The sequence below is a fragment of the Panthera tigris genome, chromosome A2 (genome assembly GCF_018350195.1).
Source record: "Panthera tigris isolate Pti1 chromosome A2, P.tigris_Pti1_mat1.1, whole genome shotgun sequence".
Taxonomy (NCBI): domain Eukaryota; kingdom Metazoa; phylum Chordata; class Mammalia; order Carnivora; family Felidae; genus Panthera; species Panthera tigris.
In genome coordinates, this window is record NC_056661.1 from 8,416,885 (window position 1) to 8,431,434 (window position 14,550).

Below are 14,550 nucleotides of genomic sequence, written 5' to 3' on the forward strand. Positions count from 1 at the left end.
AAAAAAAAAGTAGCATGTGGTCTTAGGAACGGAATTTGATGATGACATTCATAAATGTGGCAAAAACTCCCAGAACCTGCCCATCCTTACAAATTTTCCCAGGTGATTGTTAATTATCTCAATTGACACTCCCCGCCCCCCCCCCCGCCCCCCCATGGAACCTGCCATGTAAGGGAAGCAAGCATGATTTCCTCTCCTTTCCTCGTTGGAAAAGCTAATTTATTCACCCAGGGTCTGATTCCCAAGCTGGAGCTCCAGACTGCTCTTTCTTACTCTGGATTAATCACGCGTTTCCTTCTGAGGTTTCAATCGTCCCCTTTCTGCCTCCTCTCATGGGTTTCCCCATAAGCCTGCTGAGAGGTTAGTTCACCCTCCCAGGATCAATGTGTAAAACCCCAGAGAATTCTGCTCATTCCTGGAGGACCCTTCCAAGACTGCCAGACCCTTAATGGGGTTCAGGCAAGATTCTCACATGTGCCTTTTTGGCAAGGGGCTGCTGGCATCTCACCCAAAAGAGACTCGATTCTTAAAAGCAGCTCTCCATCAGCCCTCTGTGATTAAGGCAATCAGGTTCAACTCTGCAAGCTGTTTGGTTTTGATTTTGCTTCGGGGAGAGGAAGCAGCCTGGTTGTTCGAGTCCTTCTCCTAAAAGAATAAATCAATATTTATGTCCAGACCCCGACTGGATCAATGATTTTAGAGATGTTTTTGCTCATATTGATCCAAACGCTGGATTCACTGGATCAGTTGGGGGCTGTAGTTTTGTGAAGATTTTATTTAAATTCCTCACTGATGAGTATTTTGAAGAACACTCCGTTAACATCTCTATACGATTCCTAGAAAGGCAAAGGCAAGTAGGGAAAGGCGACGGTAAAGTTTCCGATACGTCCCGTTTTCCCTTTGGAGGCACAGGGGGCGATGGTCATTAGCCTATTAGACGATTCGGGAGCGAGGTTTGGAAAAGACTGGAATCCGACTCAGGGCTTCACGGGTTAACAGCCCTTGTAACATCGGCCGTTCGAAACTCCTCCTCTCGAAACTCCTCCTCCCGCAGTGAGGTGAAGATATTCGAAAATCACCCCACTGCAAACTCCTCCCCCTGCGAGGAAACTCACATTGAAATGCTGCAAATGACTGGGGCCCCGCAGGCAGTCGCCGCCGGGCCGCGCCAAACCCGGGTTTCCTGTGCGGACTTTGCGGACCCAGACTCGGGCCGGTGTTTTACGGGCGGAGGCTTGGGAGCATGAGGGCCGCGGGCTGGGGGCTGAACTGGGCCGCCGCCCTGTTCCTCGCAGCGGTGGGGACGGCAGGTAAGGCTGGCTCCAGGCGCCCGCGTGCGGTGCGATGACCCCCCAGAACTTGGGGAGCCCCTTGGTAATTTGCGGGAAGGATGCGAAAAATGCCCCCATCCTTTACGACTTGTGGGAAAATGGCACGAAGTCCTTCCCAAACGGCTGGAGGGAGCGCTGAGGGTTGCGAGGGTTTGGGGATGTGGGGGAGTCAGGAGAAGCGGGGTGAGGTTTTCCCCACAAGTCTCCGCCAGAAGGGGGGACCCCCCTTATCTTCCCTCAGACCGGGACACGGGGCTCTCCAGCCCTAGGGAGGCAGGGACCCCCCCCTCCCCCCGAGCTGTTGTAGGGAGAGGACTAGCAGAAGCCCTGGGGTCCCTGCGGGCGCCCCTTTGCGCCCGCCCGCGGACAAGTACCCAGGCGCCCCAGGCAGCTTCGTATTGCGCTAGGGAGGCTCCGGACCGCGGAGCCGGACGCTGCGATGCCTCGCGGGCGCTACACGCGCGCTTCTGCCGGTGGCCACCGCCTCCAGCCCCGCCTCCGGCTTCGAGGGCCAGTCCCCAAGCTCCCATTGGGCGCGATTGGAACAGGCGAGCCTCGAGCCACTCCCCTCGGCCAATGGGAGTCGGCGGATGCGGCGGGGCGGGGCGGGGCTGGGACGAGGGCTGGGCGGGGCTCGAGGTGCGGCTTGGGACGCGCGAAGCACCTGGTTCCGTGAGGCGGCCGAAGGAGTTCCCTCGCGTCCGTCCAGCGCTCCTGTCACAAAGGCGACGCGTCCCGGGCCCCCGGAGTCGCCTCCGTGAGCATGGGCAAGGCGCCTACCGCGCTCCTGGGCCGCCTTCGCGCAGCCCAAGGTTTCCTTCGAGATCTGGCCCGAGCCCATTTCGTCCCCGTGGCCGCCGTCGCTGCCCCTGCCCGAGTTCACATCCGTGTCCCCAGGCCACCCCTCAGGGCCTACCTCCTTCCCTGGTTGAACCGTTGCCTCAGAAATGCCCGCCCCTCTTCGGTCGGAAGCGGAGACCTTCCACCCGGGCGGGGATCGGGAGGCGCCGACATCGGATGGATCCCTCAGGGTGGCCCTGTTTGTTTCGAAGCTCTGAAGGGGGGGTTCGACGACTTTTTTCCTCTTCGGGGGTTTCAGGGGCGTTGAGATTTAGTGAAGAGACTGGTTGGTGCCTGCTCCTGAGTTACCCGGTGGCTTTAAATGAACTGCCGGAGGCATCTGACCTCGCCCTGGATATTAGATAAGTGATCTTTTTCCTACTTAGAACCGGAGCAGCCCCTAAAAGAATCGGGGCTGCCTAGTAACGGGATTGCCGGAAACTTTTCCACGGATGGGGCGGTGGCTTTGCGTGGGGCGCTTTGAACTCTTGGAATTCCTGCCCGTGACGCATCAGTTTTGGCTGAGAGGCGAGGAAGGGAGTTGATGCCATACAGCTGAGGATTATTGAGATAATTCTGCCACCCAGTTGTGTGAAGAGGAGGGAGTGTGGCTTGTCAAGAGGCACTTGGTTTGGCCTGTGTTTCAAACGCTGATGGGCTTCATCCCTAGGAGGAAATGATGGCAGTGATGTCTTGAGCAAGATGGGTTGCTTACTTTAGTTTTCTCTCTCACCGAGTGGCTGAGGATCTGATGTAATCTGTGTTCGCCAGGAGGCTCTGAGACCCGAGGGGTTCCCCAGACTCCTGGGAGCCAGCAGTTCCTCTGCTCTGGTGTTAACCTGATGATGTATATTTGTGGCAGCCCTGTTTTGCGCCAGCTCGCTCCTTAGCGGTCTTTAAAGCATTTTGGGGAGGTGGCAGGGGATAAAATTTCTTGTCCCGTTTCCTTGAAAATGGAAGTCCTTGGAATCCGAGCTGCATGCGTTCACTTAGCTGGGTCAAAATCCGTTATCTGCGGAGTATCAAGTATGCCCAGGGCACACCCCAATTCAGAAAAAATAGAGCATCCTGCGAAGAGTTGTCTCTGCCTTGGCAACATGCCCCCCGGGGGGATTCAGTGGTCATTGCTGGTCATGCTTTTCTTCTTGGACAACACTGGCAAAAAGGGAGATTTTTTTGAGACTGCAAAGCTTCAAGGGGAACTACCTGGCTCATTGTGTCTTTCCAGGATATTTCTGCTCTTATCTGTAGGGTTCCTTCCCCGGTAAGATCCAATTCTAGATAGCTTTGTTGCTCAGTGCTTTGATGGCCCTCACATCCCGTGTTAAGTACATTAATAGAGTCCACACTTTACCCGGCTGTCAAGCAAGTGACATTTGTTGCTAAGACACTGTGGAACTTACCAGCAATGAACAACCACAGAAACAGGCTACCCCACCCCGAAGGAGCTGACTGCAAAATCTTCCATCGAGATCACCCCTGAGGAAAATGCCTTGAGATCACCTAGTTTGGAAAAGAGCCCTTGGTAAATTGATTTCTTGTTCATTTTCAGCTGAGTCCGTTAGCTCTGGCCATTTTTTTTTTCCACGGAAATGGTTCTGTCTGTAGTTTTGATGGCCCTCAACAACAGCTACCTTCGGTAGCATGGGAAAGAAAACATCGAAAGCATTTTACCACCTCATTTGTGTGCTGGTGAAAAAGCAGAAATGTGTATTCTCCTTTTCTGTTTCGATAACCTTGTTCCTGGCTTGTCACTCGTGACAGGAGAGATTTAAAGGCTATTTAGAGATTTGAGCGTGGGGGCCGGGGGCCGGCAGGGGTACGGGTGGGTGTGGTTCTTGTGCAACCCTAGCAGAGAGGAGTTCAGGGGTGGGGTGCTCCAGGTTGCTTTTACTGAAATTAGATGAAACTGACCAGGAAAACCAAGCCTTGATTGGGCAACAGGGAGGAAGCAAGAAAACCCTGTGGTTTCTTTGGGTGATGGTGCTTTAAATTGGACTGGTTCTGGAGCGCCTGTGTGGCTCAGTCGGTTAAGCGGCTGACTTCAGCTCGGGTCAAGAGCTCGCGGTCCGTGGGTTTGAGCCCCGTGTCGGGCTCTTGTGCTGGCAGCTCGGGACCTGGAGCCTGCTTTGGATTCTGGGTCTCCCTGTCTCTCTGCCCCTCCTCCCTTGCTCTCCCTTGCTCTCCCTTGCTCTCTCTTGCTCTCTCTCTCTCTCAAAAAAAAAAAAAAAAAAGAAAAAATCAACATTTAAATTGGACTGGTTCTGACCCTTTGCCAGGATGGTGTTTTCTGCTGTGGGGACACCCATCTGATGGGGTGTCCCTCGGTGCTCCCTGTTCCTGATCCCCGTCCCCACCAGCAATGCTACTACTACTATTTCCAGTCTTTCCTGTAGCACGTTCTGGTGGTAAAATAGAGCTTTGTGCAAAGGTTGGCAGGCCAGAGCCGTGGATTAGTGGTAATGGAAGTTGTGAGCCCCTAGGGGAGGAGGGGATGACAGAAGCTTCTCCTCCACCATCCTCACTGCGAGTGCCCCTGGCCTGAACTTCCTTTTTAATTTTTTCTGAGTCCTGGAATTCCAATCACTCTTTTACCCACCCTGTGTGCCAGCAGCGAGCAGTGAGTCATATCCCGTTGTGGGTACAACTACGATTCAGCTATGAGTCAGTGCAGTGTGGGGCGTACTGTAGAGGCAGGTCTGAGAGACTCCTCCTGTTCAGGTCACTCTTTGGACAATTCGATTCTCAGGATGTGTAACCACAGCAGATCCCAAAGCTCAAGGCATTCTCTTCTCTCTTACTTTCTGTCTTCTACTCGTTCTCCATGACACCTGGGGGCTCTGCAGCATGGCCACCTCAAGCGTGGCCTTCTTGTAATTCAGTTACCAGGTTCTTTGATTTTTTTTTTTTTTTTCTAAGAGCTTCTTAGATTTCTCTATTGGTATCCCCTCTATTCTCCTTTCAACCCCGCCCTCAATTTTCTCCTAGTGTCATCTGACTGGTTTCCTAACCTCTGGCAGAAGCACTGGACTTGAACTTTGAAGACCCAGAGTTTGTTGGCTTTTTTACTTATTTATTTATTATTAAAAAATTTGTTTCTAAATTTTTGAGAGAGAGCGGGAACAGGGAAGGGGCAGAGAGAGAGGGAGACACAGAATACAAAGCAGGCTCCAGGCTCTGAGCTGTCAGCACAGAATCTGACGTGGGGCTCGAACCCATGAACCGTGAGATCATATTCTGAGCCAAAGTCAGACTCTTAACTGACTGAGCCTCCCAGGTGCCCCCCAAATTTTATTTATTTATTTGTTTTTAAATTTATTTATTTTGAGGGGGCAGGGAGAGAAAGAGAGAGTGAGTGAGTATGAGTGGGGGAGAGGGAGAGAAAGAATCCCAAGCAGGCTCCACACTGTCAGCACGGAGCCCGACGCAGGGCTCGAACCCACGAGCCGTGAGATCATGACCTGAGCCAAAATCAAGAGCTGGATGCTTAACTGACTGAGCCAGCCAGGTGCCCCGGAAGGTGGTTTTTTAAAACTGGGTCCCAAAGTCCCTAGCCCCCAGAGCCCTCAGGCCAGGTTCAAGATTGGGTTCAAACCTAGCTGAAATATTCGAGGGGGTCTGGAGGTCTCTGGGCTTATCTACTCCCATTGGAATGACCAAAGATAACAAAAGGCACTTGGGAAGGTTAGAGAATTAGCGTAACTAGCATGAAAGTCAGGCGTGTGCAGCGACTGGCATTGCAATTATTTCACTTAATTATTTTTTCTTACCTCTTAAAAAATCTCAAAAATAAAGCATTCCTTGAAGAAAAATGACGCTGAAGTGAATTGGCCACTATTCCCTATGCAGAAGCACAGATAAGATTCTGTTTCTCAAAAAAAAAAAAAAAAAGGACCATACTGAACTATTACAAACTATTCTGAACCTTGTTTTTCTCCCCCCCAGTTAACAAAATACGGGCACCTGGTGGCTCAGTATGTTAAGTGTCCAACTTCAGCTCGGTTCATGATATCGCAGTTCATGAGATCGATCCCTTCGTCAGACTCTCTGCTGTCAGCATACAGCCTGCTTCAGATCCTCTGTTTCCCTCTCTCTCTGTCCCTCCCCCACTTGCACATGTTCTCTCTCTTTTTTTCTCTTCTAGGGGCACCGGGCTGGTTCAGTCGATGGAGCCTGTGCGGTCTTGGGATTGTGGGTTCCAGCCCCACCATGTTGGGTGTAGAAATGGCTTAAAAATGAAATCTTACAGGGGTACCTGGGTTGTTCAGTCAGTTGAGTGTCTGACTCTTCATCTCAGCTCAGGTCTTGATCTCAGGGTTATGAGTTCAAGCCCCACATTGGGCTCTGTGCTGACAGCTCATAGCCTGGATCCTGCCTTGGATTCTGTGTCTCCCTCTTTCTCTGCACCCTCCCCCCCTTACACTCTCTCCTCTCTCTCTCTCTCTCTCTCTCTCTCTCTCTCTCTCAAAAGTAAATAAGCACTAAAAAAAAAAAAAAAAAGATAAAACAGATGTTCCAATCAGATATGATGGAAAGTCAGGCAAAATAAATACAAATAAGTTATCAAGAACACTATTTGAATTGTGGTTTCATGTGCCCAACTGTTAATGATTAACCCAGCCTTGGGGTGCCTGGCTGGCTCAGTCTGTGGAGCACGCAACTCTTCATCTCGGGGTTGTGGGTTCAAGCCCCATGTTGGGTGTAGAGATTAGTTAAAAACCTTTAAACAATCAAAAAACTGTACAACATGACTTGAGATTTTAAATCTAAGTAGGAAACCATCATGAATAAGATTTATTTATTTAAAAAATTTTTAAATGTTTATTTAAAGAGACAGAGTGTGAGTTGGGGAGGGGCAGAAAGAGAGGGAAGCACAGAATCCAGAGCAGGCTCCAGGCTCTGAGCTGTCAGTAGGGGCTCAAAGCTATAAACTGCGAGATCATGACCTGAGCTGAAGTTGGACACTTAACTGACTGAGCCTCCCAGGTGCCCCTATGTATGTATGTATGTATGTATGTATGTATGTAGCTAGCTAGCTAACTTGCTAGCTAGCTAGCTTGAGAGGGGGATTGAGGGGCAATGGGAGAGAGAGAAAAAAATCCCAAGCAGGCTCCACACTCACTGTGTAGCCCTGTCCCACAAACCTGGGCTCATAACCCGAGCCGAAATCAGGAGTCAGATGCTCAGCCGACTAAGCCAGCCAGGCACCCCAATTATTATTATTTTTTAAGTAGGCTTCACCCCTAGCATGGGAGCCTGACTCAGGGCTTCAAACTCACAACCCTGAGAGCAAGACCTGAGCCGAGGGGCCCTTGGGTGGCTCCACTGGTTAAGCATCTGACTCTTGGTTTTGGCCCAAGTCATGATCTCACAGTTTGTGTTTGAGTCCCACTGTGGGCTCTGAGCTAACAGCTCGGAGCCTGCTTGAGATTCTTTCTCTTTCTCTCTCTCTCTCTCTCTCTCTCTCTCTCTCTCTCTCTCTCTCTCTCTCTCTCTCCCCTCCCTCCCTCCCTCCCTCCCTCCCCTGCTTGTGTGTGGGCGCACAAGTGCTCTCTCTCTCTCTCAAAATAGAGACAGAGAAAGAGAAAGAAAGAAAAAGAGAGAAAGAAAAGAAAAAAGACAAAGACCTGAGCTGAGATTGAGTCTTGATAGTTTGAAAACCTCTTAGTGACATAAATTTGGATCCTTACTCTCAAAGGAATGTGAAGATTTAAAGTTACAAATAGACCAAGGAAACTGGTAGTTACCACACCTCTATCTATATTGAAGTAGATTAAAAGACATTCTAGGGGCACCTGGGTGGCTCAGCTGGTCGGCTCAGGTCATGATCTCCTGGTTCATGAATCAAGCCTGGCATCGGGCTCTGTGCTGACAGTGCGGAGCCTGCTTGGGATTCTCTGTCTGCTCCCCCAACCCAAAAAAATAAATAAACTTTAATGATTTCTCAGAATTTTGTCTCTTTTTATTTCCTCCCTACCTACTAGAGAAGGCCCCTCATTTTTCCTTCAGCTTGATGATTTAATAGTGTCAATTTTCTTCATTACTGTTTCCAGCACAGGTTTGTAATATGCTTTATTCGTGTGCAGGGAAGGATTTTTTCCCCTACCTTAATGGACCCATACCATTATGTCAAGTTTTACACATTGTTGGCAGGCCGCTCTTCTAGATCCATTCTTTGCAGCTTCCACTATACTTTTGGTTTATGAAATTTGTTGTGTGTGTTCTGTTTCCTGGGAAGGATCGGATTCATTCCTCAGCTGGCAGGAAATAGACACACACAGGTGACGTCGTCAGTTTCTGGTTCTGGCACTGAATGGTGTTTTCTCTTCCCTTCTCTCTCAGTGGGGGACAAATGTGGGAGAAACGAGTTCCAGTGCCAAGATGGAAAGTGCATCTCCTACAAGTGGGTTTGTGACGGGAGCGCCGAGTGCCTGGATGCCTCAGATGAGTCCCAGGAGACCTGCAGTGAGTCCCCTTTTCGAGTAACACGCTTCCTGCCCTTTTTGATGACAGTGGGTGACAGATGAGGTGGAAATCAGTCCGCAGATTGATGTGTTCAACCATGAATTGGGACTTGGGAGAAGAATTATTTCTGGAACTTAACTTTAACAACTTAAAAAAAAAAAAAAAGTGAAATTTACATAAGATAAAATTAACCATTTTAAAGTGACTAGTTCAGTTGTATTGATACAGTCACAATGCTATACAACCACCACCTCTGTCTCCTTCCAAACCTTTCCATCACTTCACGTCTGATTTTTTTTAACAAGCTCCGTCAGATACCCTTCATTTTGACCCAGAAAGGTGGGCGTGGCACCCTCCTTTTGAAAACTGTTTTTCCTCTGCAAAGCGGGGGCTGGTGAGGCAGACCGGGCTTCCCTTAGAGTGAAGGCTCGATCCCGTTTCTCCCACAGTGTCTGTCACCTGCAAGCCGGGGGACTTCAGCTGTGGGGGCCGTGTCAACCGCTGCATCCCTGAGTCCTGGAGATGTGACGGCCAGGTGGACTGCGAGAATGGCTCGGACGAGCAAGGCTGTCGTAAGTGTGTTCCTTCCCCTGCCCGCCCCTACCCCTCTGACCTAACCGGAGCCGCGGATAGGCTGCTCTTCACCTGGCTCTGTCTCTTGGGGTCTCATGCCAACCCCCCTCACACTGTACGAACCCCACCTTGCCCAAGGGGCATTGCAGCGGATAGTGATGGCATCACGTCTACGGTCATCCGCACATACAGCGAGGCTGTCTTGCCCGGTGTCTCCCCCAACCACATGGCACACGCTCTGGTGAGTCGCCGTGACCACCACCAGCCACGCTGGGAGGCTGAGTGCACAGTAGGTCCTGCCTGGCCGAGACCTGATCACCCAGCTAACCATTGACGAGAAGAAAAAAAGCTTCACCAAGTTGAGGGTTCTGCCAAGAAACAAGGGGGGAGCGCACTTTGGAGAGCTGGGTGCCTGTCCTGACTCTTTCATGTTAGTTGGTTAGTTTTTAAACTATCATTTTGGGGCACCTGGGGGGCTCAGTCGGTCAAGTGTCCTACTTCAGCTCAGGTCATGATCTCACAGTCCGTGAGTTCGAGTCCCGATTCAAGCTCTGCACTGACACCTCAGAACCTGGAGCCTGCTTCACATTCTGTGTCTCCCTCTCTCTCTGCCCTTCCCGTTTGCCCTCTGTCTCTCTCTCAAAAGTAAAAACATAAAAAAAAATTTAAAAAAAAACTGTATTGTTTCTTGTTTTAGATGTATTTGTTTATTTTGAGAGAGAAAGAGAACAAGCAGGGGAGGAGCAGAGAGAGAGGAAGAGAGAATCCCAAGCAGGCTCCACACTATTAAGCATGGAACCGGATGCGGGGCTCATACTCTTGATCCCCTGAGATCATGACCTGAGCCGAAATCAAGAGTCAGATGCCTAACTGACTGAGCCACCCAGACACCCCTTTGTTTTTATTTTTTTTTAATGGAGCAAGGTTCCATTAAATAACAAAGATAATGTCAGATCTTCAAGTTCAGAAAATGTAAAAATCCAGGATATTAAAAAAAAAAACAAAAAACAGCACATGAGTGTTCACATACATTTACTTTTTTTAAAAGATTTTATTTTTAGGGTGCCTGGATGGCTCAGTAAGTCAAGTGTCCGACTTGGACTCAGGTCATGATCTCACCGTTGGGTTCCTGAGTTTCAGGCCACCCCCCCGGCCTGGGGCTCTGTGCTGACAGCTCAGAGCCTGGAGCCTGCTCTGTGTCTCCCAGTCTCTCTGCCCCTTCCCCACTCGTGCTCTGTCTCTCTCAAACATTAAAAAAAAAATTTTTTTTTAATAATCTCTACACCTAGGGTGGGGCTCGAACTTACAGCCCTGAGATCCAGAGTCACAGGCTCCACCTACTGAGCCAGCCAAGCGTCCCCACATACATTTACAACCCTCCCGGGGTTCGGTGTCCTCATCTGTGGAATGGGCTGCTACTGAGGAGGAGAGGCTCTCTGGTGACCCCGTTGTCTTTTCCCATCCCCCTCCTTCCCCTGCAGTGCCCAAGACGTGTGCCCAGGATGAGTTCCGCTGCCAGGACGGGAAGTGCATCTCCCTGGAGTTCGTCTGTGATTCGGACCGCGACTGCTTAGACGGGTCCGATGAGGCGTCCTGCCCCGTGCCCACCTGCAGCCCCGCCCACTTCCAGTGCAACAACTCCGCCTGCATCCCCGAGCTGTGGGCGTGCGACGGCGACCCGGACTGCAAGGACGGCTCAGATGAGTGGCCGCAGCGATGCGGGGGCCGCAACACGTCAGCCCCACAAGGGGACGACAACCCCTGCTCGGCGCTGGAGTTTCACTGCCACAGTGGCGAGTGCATCCACTCGAGCTGGCGGTGTGACGGCGGCCCTGACTGCAAGGACAAGTCTGACGAGGAGAACTGCGGTAGGGGCGCCATCGGGGGTGGGTCCTCTGACCTGTCCCTGTGTTCCCCCCTGGTGTGGGACGGGTGGGCCTTTCGGTGGTTAAACAGTTTCAGATCACACAGCAAGAAAGTCCATCTCGTTTCATGTTTCTTCCAGTGTTACTGATCACCTGGAGAAGAGAGCATCCCTAAAAGGAGGCGTTTTTTTTTTTTTTTTTTAATTTTTTAAGTTTATTTATTCATTTTGCAAGGGGTGGGGGAGGGGCAGAGAGAAAGCAGGTGAGAGAGAATCCCGAGCAGGCAACACATGGCTTGAACTCACAAACCGCGAGGTTGTGACCTAAGCAGAGATCAAGGGTCAGACGCTTAACCCAACTAAGTGAGCCCCCCAGGACCCCCAGGAGACTCTGTCTTTAACACTTACACAATAAGCTCTTTTTCCTACAAGGGAGCAAGCTGCATGTTGCAGTATTATTTTGGTCCAGAAAGGATTCTGGGCTCCAGGCCTGGCTGGTGACCCCCAAGCTTTGTGACCCTTGGCCAGGGACCTAACCTCACTGCATTGTGTTCTCCTCCCCAGTAGAATGGGGCAAAGGCCTTGGACTTTGCAGGTTTCGGTTGGAGTCCAGTGCGTCCCAATAGAACTCTCTGTGGTGGTGGAGACGTCCCACGTCTGTGCTGACCAGAGCAGTCCTTGCCTCCCAGTGGAGCTTGTGTGACCAGAGAGTGGAGTTTTTTGTTTTATTTCACTTTAATGAATTGAAAGTTAAGTTGCCACACGTGGTGAGCGGCTCCCGTGTAGGAGACCGTGCAGATGAAAGGTGTGTGGCCCAGGCCCCGTGTCCGTGCTTCCTTGTCATAAAACTAGCGACGTAGAGCTCCTGTGAATCTAGACCAGGGTTTCATGTTCCTATTTCTTGGTATCTTTGCCCAGGTGCGCTCTCCCTAGTGGTAATCTCTGGGGAGATGTAATTAGACTTTTAAAAAGTTGCTTGAAAAAAATCTTAAATTATTTTAAAGTTTATCGATTTATTTTGAGAGAGAGAGAGTGGGAGGGGGGCAGAATGAGAGGGAAAGAGAGAATCCCAAGCCGGTTCCTCACTGTCAACACAGAGTTCGACACAGGGCTCGATCTCACGACCCGTGAAATCATGACCTGAGCAGAAACCGAGAGTAGGATGCTTAACCGACTGAGCTGCCCAGGTGCCCGTATTTATTATTAATTTGTTTACTTACTTAATTTTTTAAATTTACATCCAAGTTAGTTAGCATATAGTGCAATAATGATTTCAGGAGTAGATTCTGGTGATTGATCCCCTAAGTACAGCACCCAGCGCTCATCCCAACAAGTGTCCTCCTTAATGCCCCTTACCCATTTAGCCCATCCCCCCACGCAAACCCCTCCAGCATCCCTCAGTTTGTTCTCTGTGTTTAAGAGTCTCCTATTTATTTTTTTAAAGTAACCTCTGCACCCAACGTAGGTCCCAAATTCATGACCCCAAGATCAAGAGTCACATGCTGGTCTGACTGAGCCCTCCAGGCACCGCTAAATGGCACGTTCTTATTTATTTTTTATTTACTTATTTTTTGAATGTTTATTTTTGAGAGAGAGCTGGAGCATGAGTGGGGGAAGGGCAGAGAGAGCGAGCGAGAGAGAGACAGAGAATGAATCCCAAGCAGGCTCCATGCTGACAGCGCAGAGCCCAACACAGGACTTGATCTCATGAACTGTGAAATCATGATCTGAGCTGAATGAAATCAGGAGTTGGACGCTTAACGGACTGAACCACCCAGGCTACCCTAAAAGTCACATTTTAAAATAATGGATGACTTTGTACATGATCTGTACTAAAATTTTTTTTAATGTTTGTTTATTTGTGAGAGAGATGGCATGTGAGCAGAGAGGGGGCATGAGATGGAGACAGAGAATCCAAAGTAGGCTCAGTGCTGTCGGCACAGAGCCCATTTTAGGCCTCAAACCGTGGACCTTTGAGATCATGACCTGAGCTGAAGTTGGATGGTTAACTGACTGAGCCACCCAGGCGCCCCCGTACTAAAACTTAACACAGACTAACTTAATTCTCAACTTGTGAGCAGGCTTCCCCCGCTCTTTACAGATGGGGAAACTGAGGCCCAGAAAGGCTGAGTAACCAGTGCCTTGGTCCCTTGCAGAAACAAAAAATTTGTCTTTTTCCCCACATGTCTTGTAAACTCTGGAGCTGTTTTGCAGTGATGGGCCGTGTTGTACTTGGTGATGCTGATAGCATTGGTCATAATTTGTCCTGCCTCTGTCTAGATTGGGAACATGCCATTGCTTTTCTGCTGAGAGTGGCCTGTTGGCTCTTCCAGCATTGTAATAAGTTACGTGTCCTTGGGGCGCCTGGCTGGCTCAGTTGGTAGAGTGTGGGACTCTTGATCTCAGGTTGTGAGTTCGAGCCCCACGTTGGGGGTAGAGATTACTTAAAAATAAAATTGGAAAAAACCAATTATGTGTTCTGAAAAAACGAGTATGTGGAAAGAGTGGAGAGGACTCCCAGAAAACTCACTGGTTGCGTAAGGGTGCTCCCCACCCCACTTTCCTATTTTCCAAACGTTGCTCTGTGACTTCGGTAATATTTTTCCGGGATTCTTCTTCATTGAGGAAAACAGTACTTGCTGCCATGAAAGAAGCTTTAAAACTACATTGGCGGGGCGCCTGGGTGGCTCAGTCGGTTAAGCGTCCGACTTCAGCTCAGGTCATGATCTCGCGGTCCATGAGTTCGAGCCCCGCGTCAGGCTCTGGGCTGATGGCTCAGAGCCTGGAGCTTGCTTCCAATTCTGTGTCTCTCTCTCTCTCTGCCCCTCCCCCGTTCATGCTCTCTCTCTGTCTCAAAAATAAATAAAACGTTAAAAAAAAAATTAAAAAAAAAAAAATAAAACTACATTGGCAGGGGCACCTGGGGGGCTCAGTTGGTTAAGCATCCAACTCTTTATCTTGGCTCAGGTCATGATCTCACAGGTTTGTGCGTTCGAGCCTCGCATCGGGCTCCATGCTGACAGCATGGAACCTGCTAGGGATTCTCTCTCTTTTCTCTCTCTCTGGCCCTGCCCTGCTTGCTCGTGCTCTCTTTCTCAAAATAAATAAATGAACTTAAAAAAAAATTAAATAAACATTTATAAATAAATAAATCTACATTGCCTAAAATTTTGAATATGAAGACCAGTGTTCCTGGGGTGAGAAGCAGGTAAAATGACGAGGCACTGTCTCCTGCTCATGGAGGTCGTAGAGTGTGTTTTTTCACCGCTAATATCTTTCCTGTTACAGGCTGTCTCTGATGCCCAAGGCAGCCAGGAAATTTCTGTTTTGTTGTTTTTTTTTTTTTTTTTAATGTTTATTCATTTTTGAGACAGAGCATGAACGGGGGGGGGGGAGGGGGGTGCAGAGAGAGAGGGAGACACAGAATTGGAAGCAGGCTCCAGGCTCTGAGCCATCAGCCCAGAGCCCGACGCTCCA

At 49.9% G+C, this 14,550-nt stretch overlaps 1 protein-coding gene and 1 long non-coding RNA gene across 8 annotated transcripts in view; one reads left to right on the forward strand and one right to left on the reverse strand.

Moving 5' to 3' along the window:
* Positions 1-14,550, forward strand: part of LDLR (low density lipoprotein receptor) — a 39,094-nt gene that overhangs the window by 6,034 nt on the left and 18,510 nt on the right. For 3 of the 7 annotated variants that reach the window (XM_042978197.1, XM_042978200.1, XM_042978198.1), the window contains exons 3-5: positions 8,514-8,636; positions 9,086-9,208; positions 10,691-11,077. In XM_042978197.1, coding sequence (XP_042834131.1) covers positions 8,514-8,636; positions 9,086-9,208; positions 10,691-11,077 — 633 coding nt within the window. Of the gene's footprint in view, positions 1-1,105; positions 1,311-1,824; positions 3,697-5,202; positions 5,223-8,513; positions 8,637-9,085; positions 9,209-10,690; positions 11,078-14,550 lie in introns of those variants that run through there. The other 4 variants (XM_042978199.1, XM_042978196.1, XM_042978202.1 and 1 more) reach the window with 4 other exon arrangements.
* LOC122236581 lies at positions 681-1,882 on the reverse strand. The gene is made up of 2 exons (XR_006214673.1): positions 1,706-1,882; positions 681-1,099 (listed from the first exon to the last, which is right to left on the reverse strand). It is a non-coding gene; the product is annotated as an uncharacterized LOC122236581 (long non-coding RNA).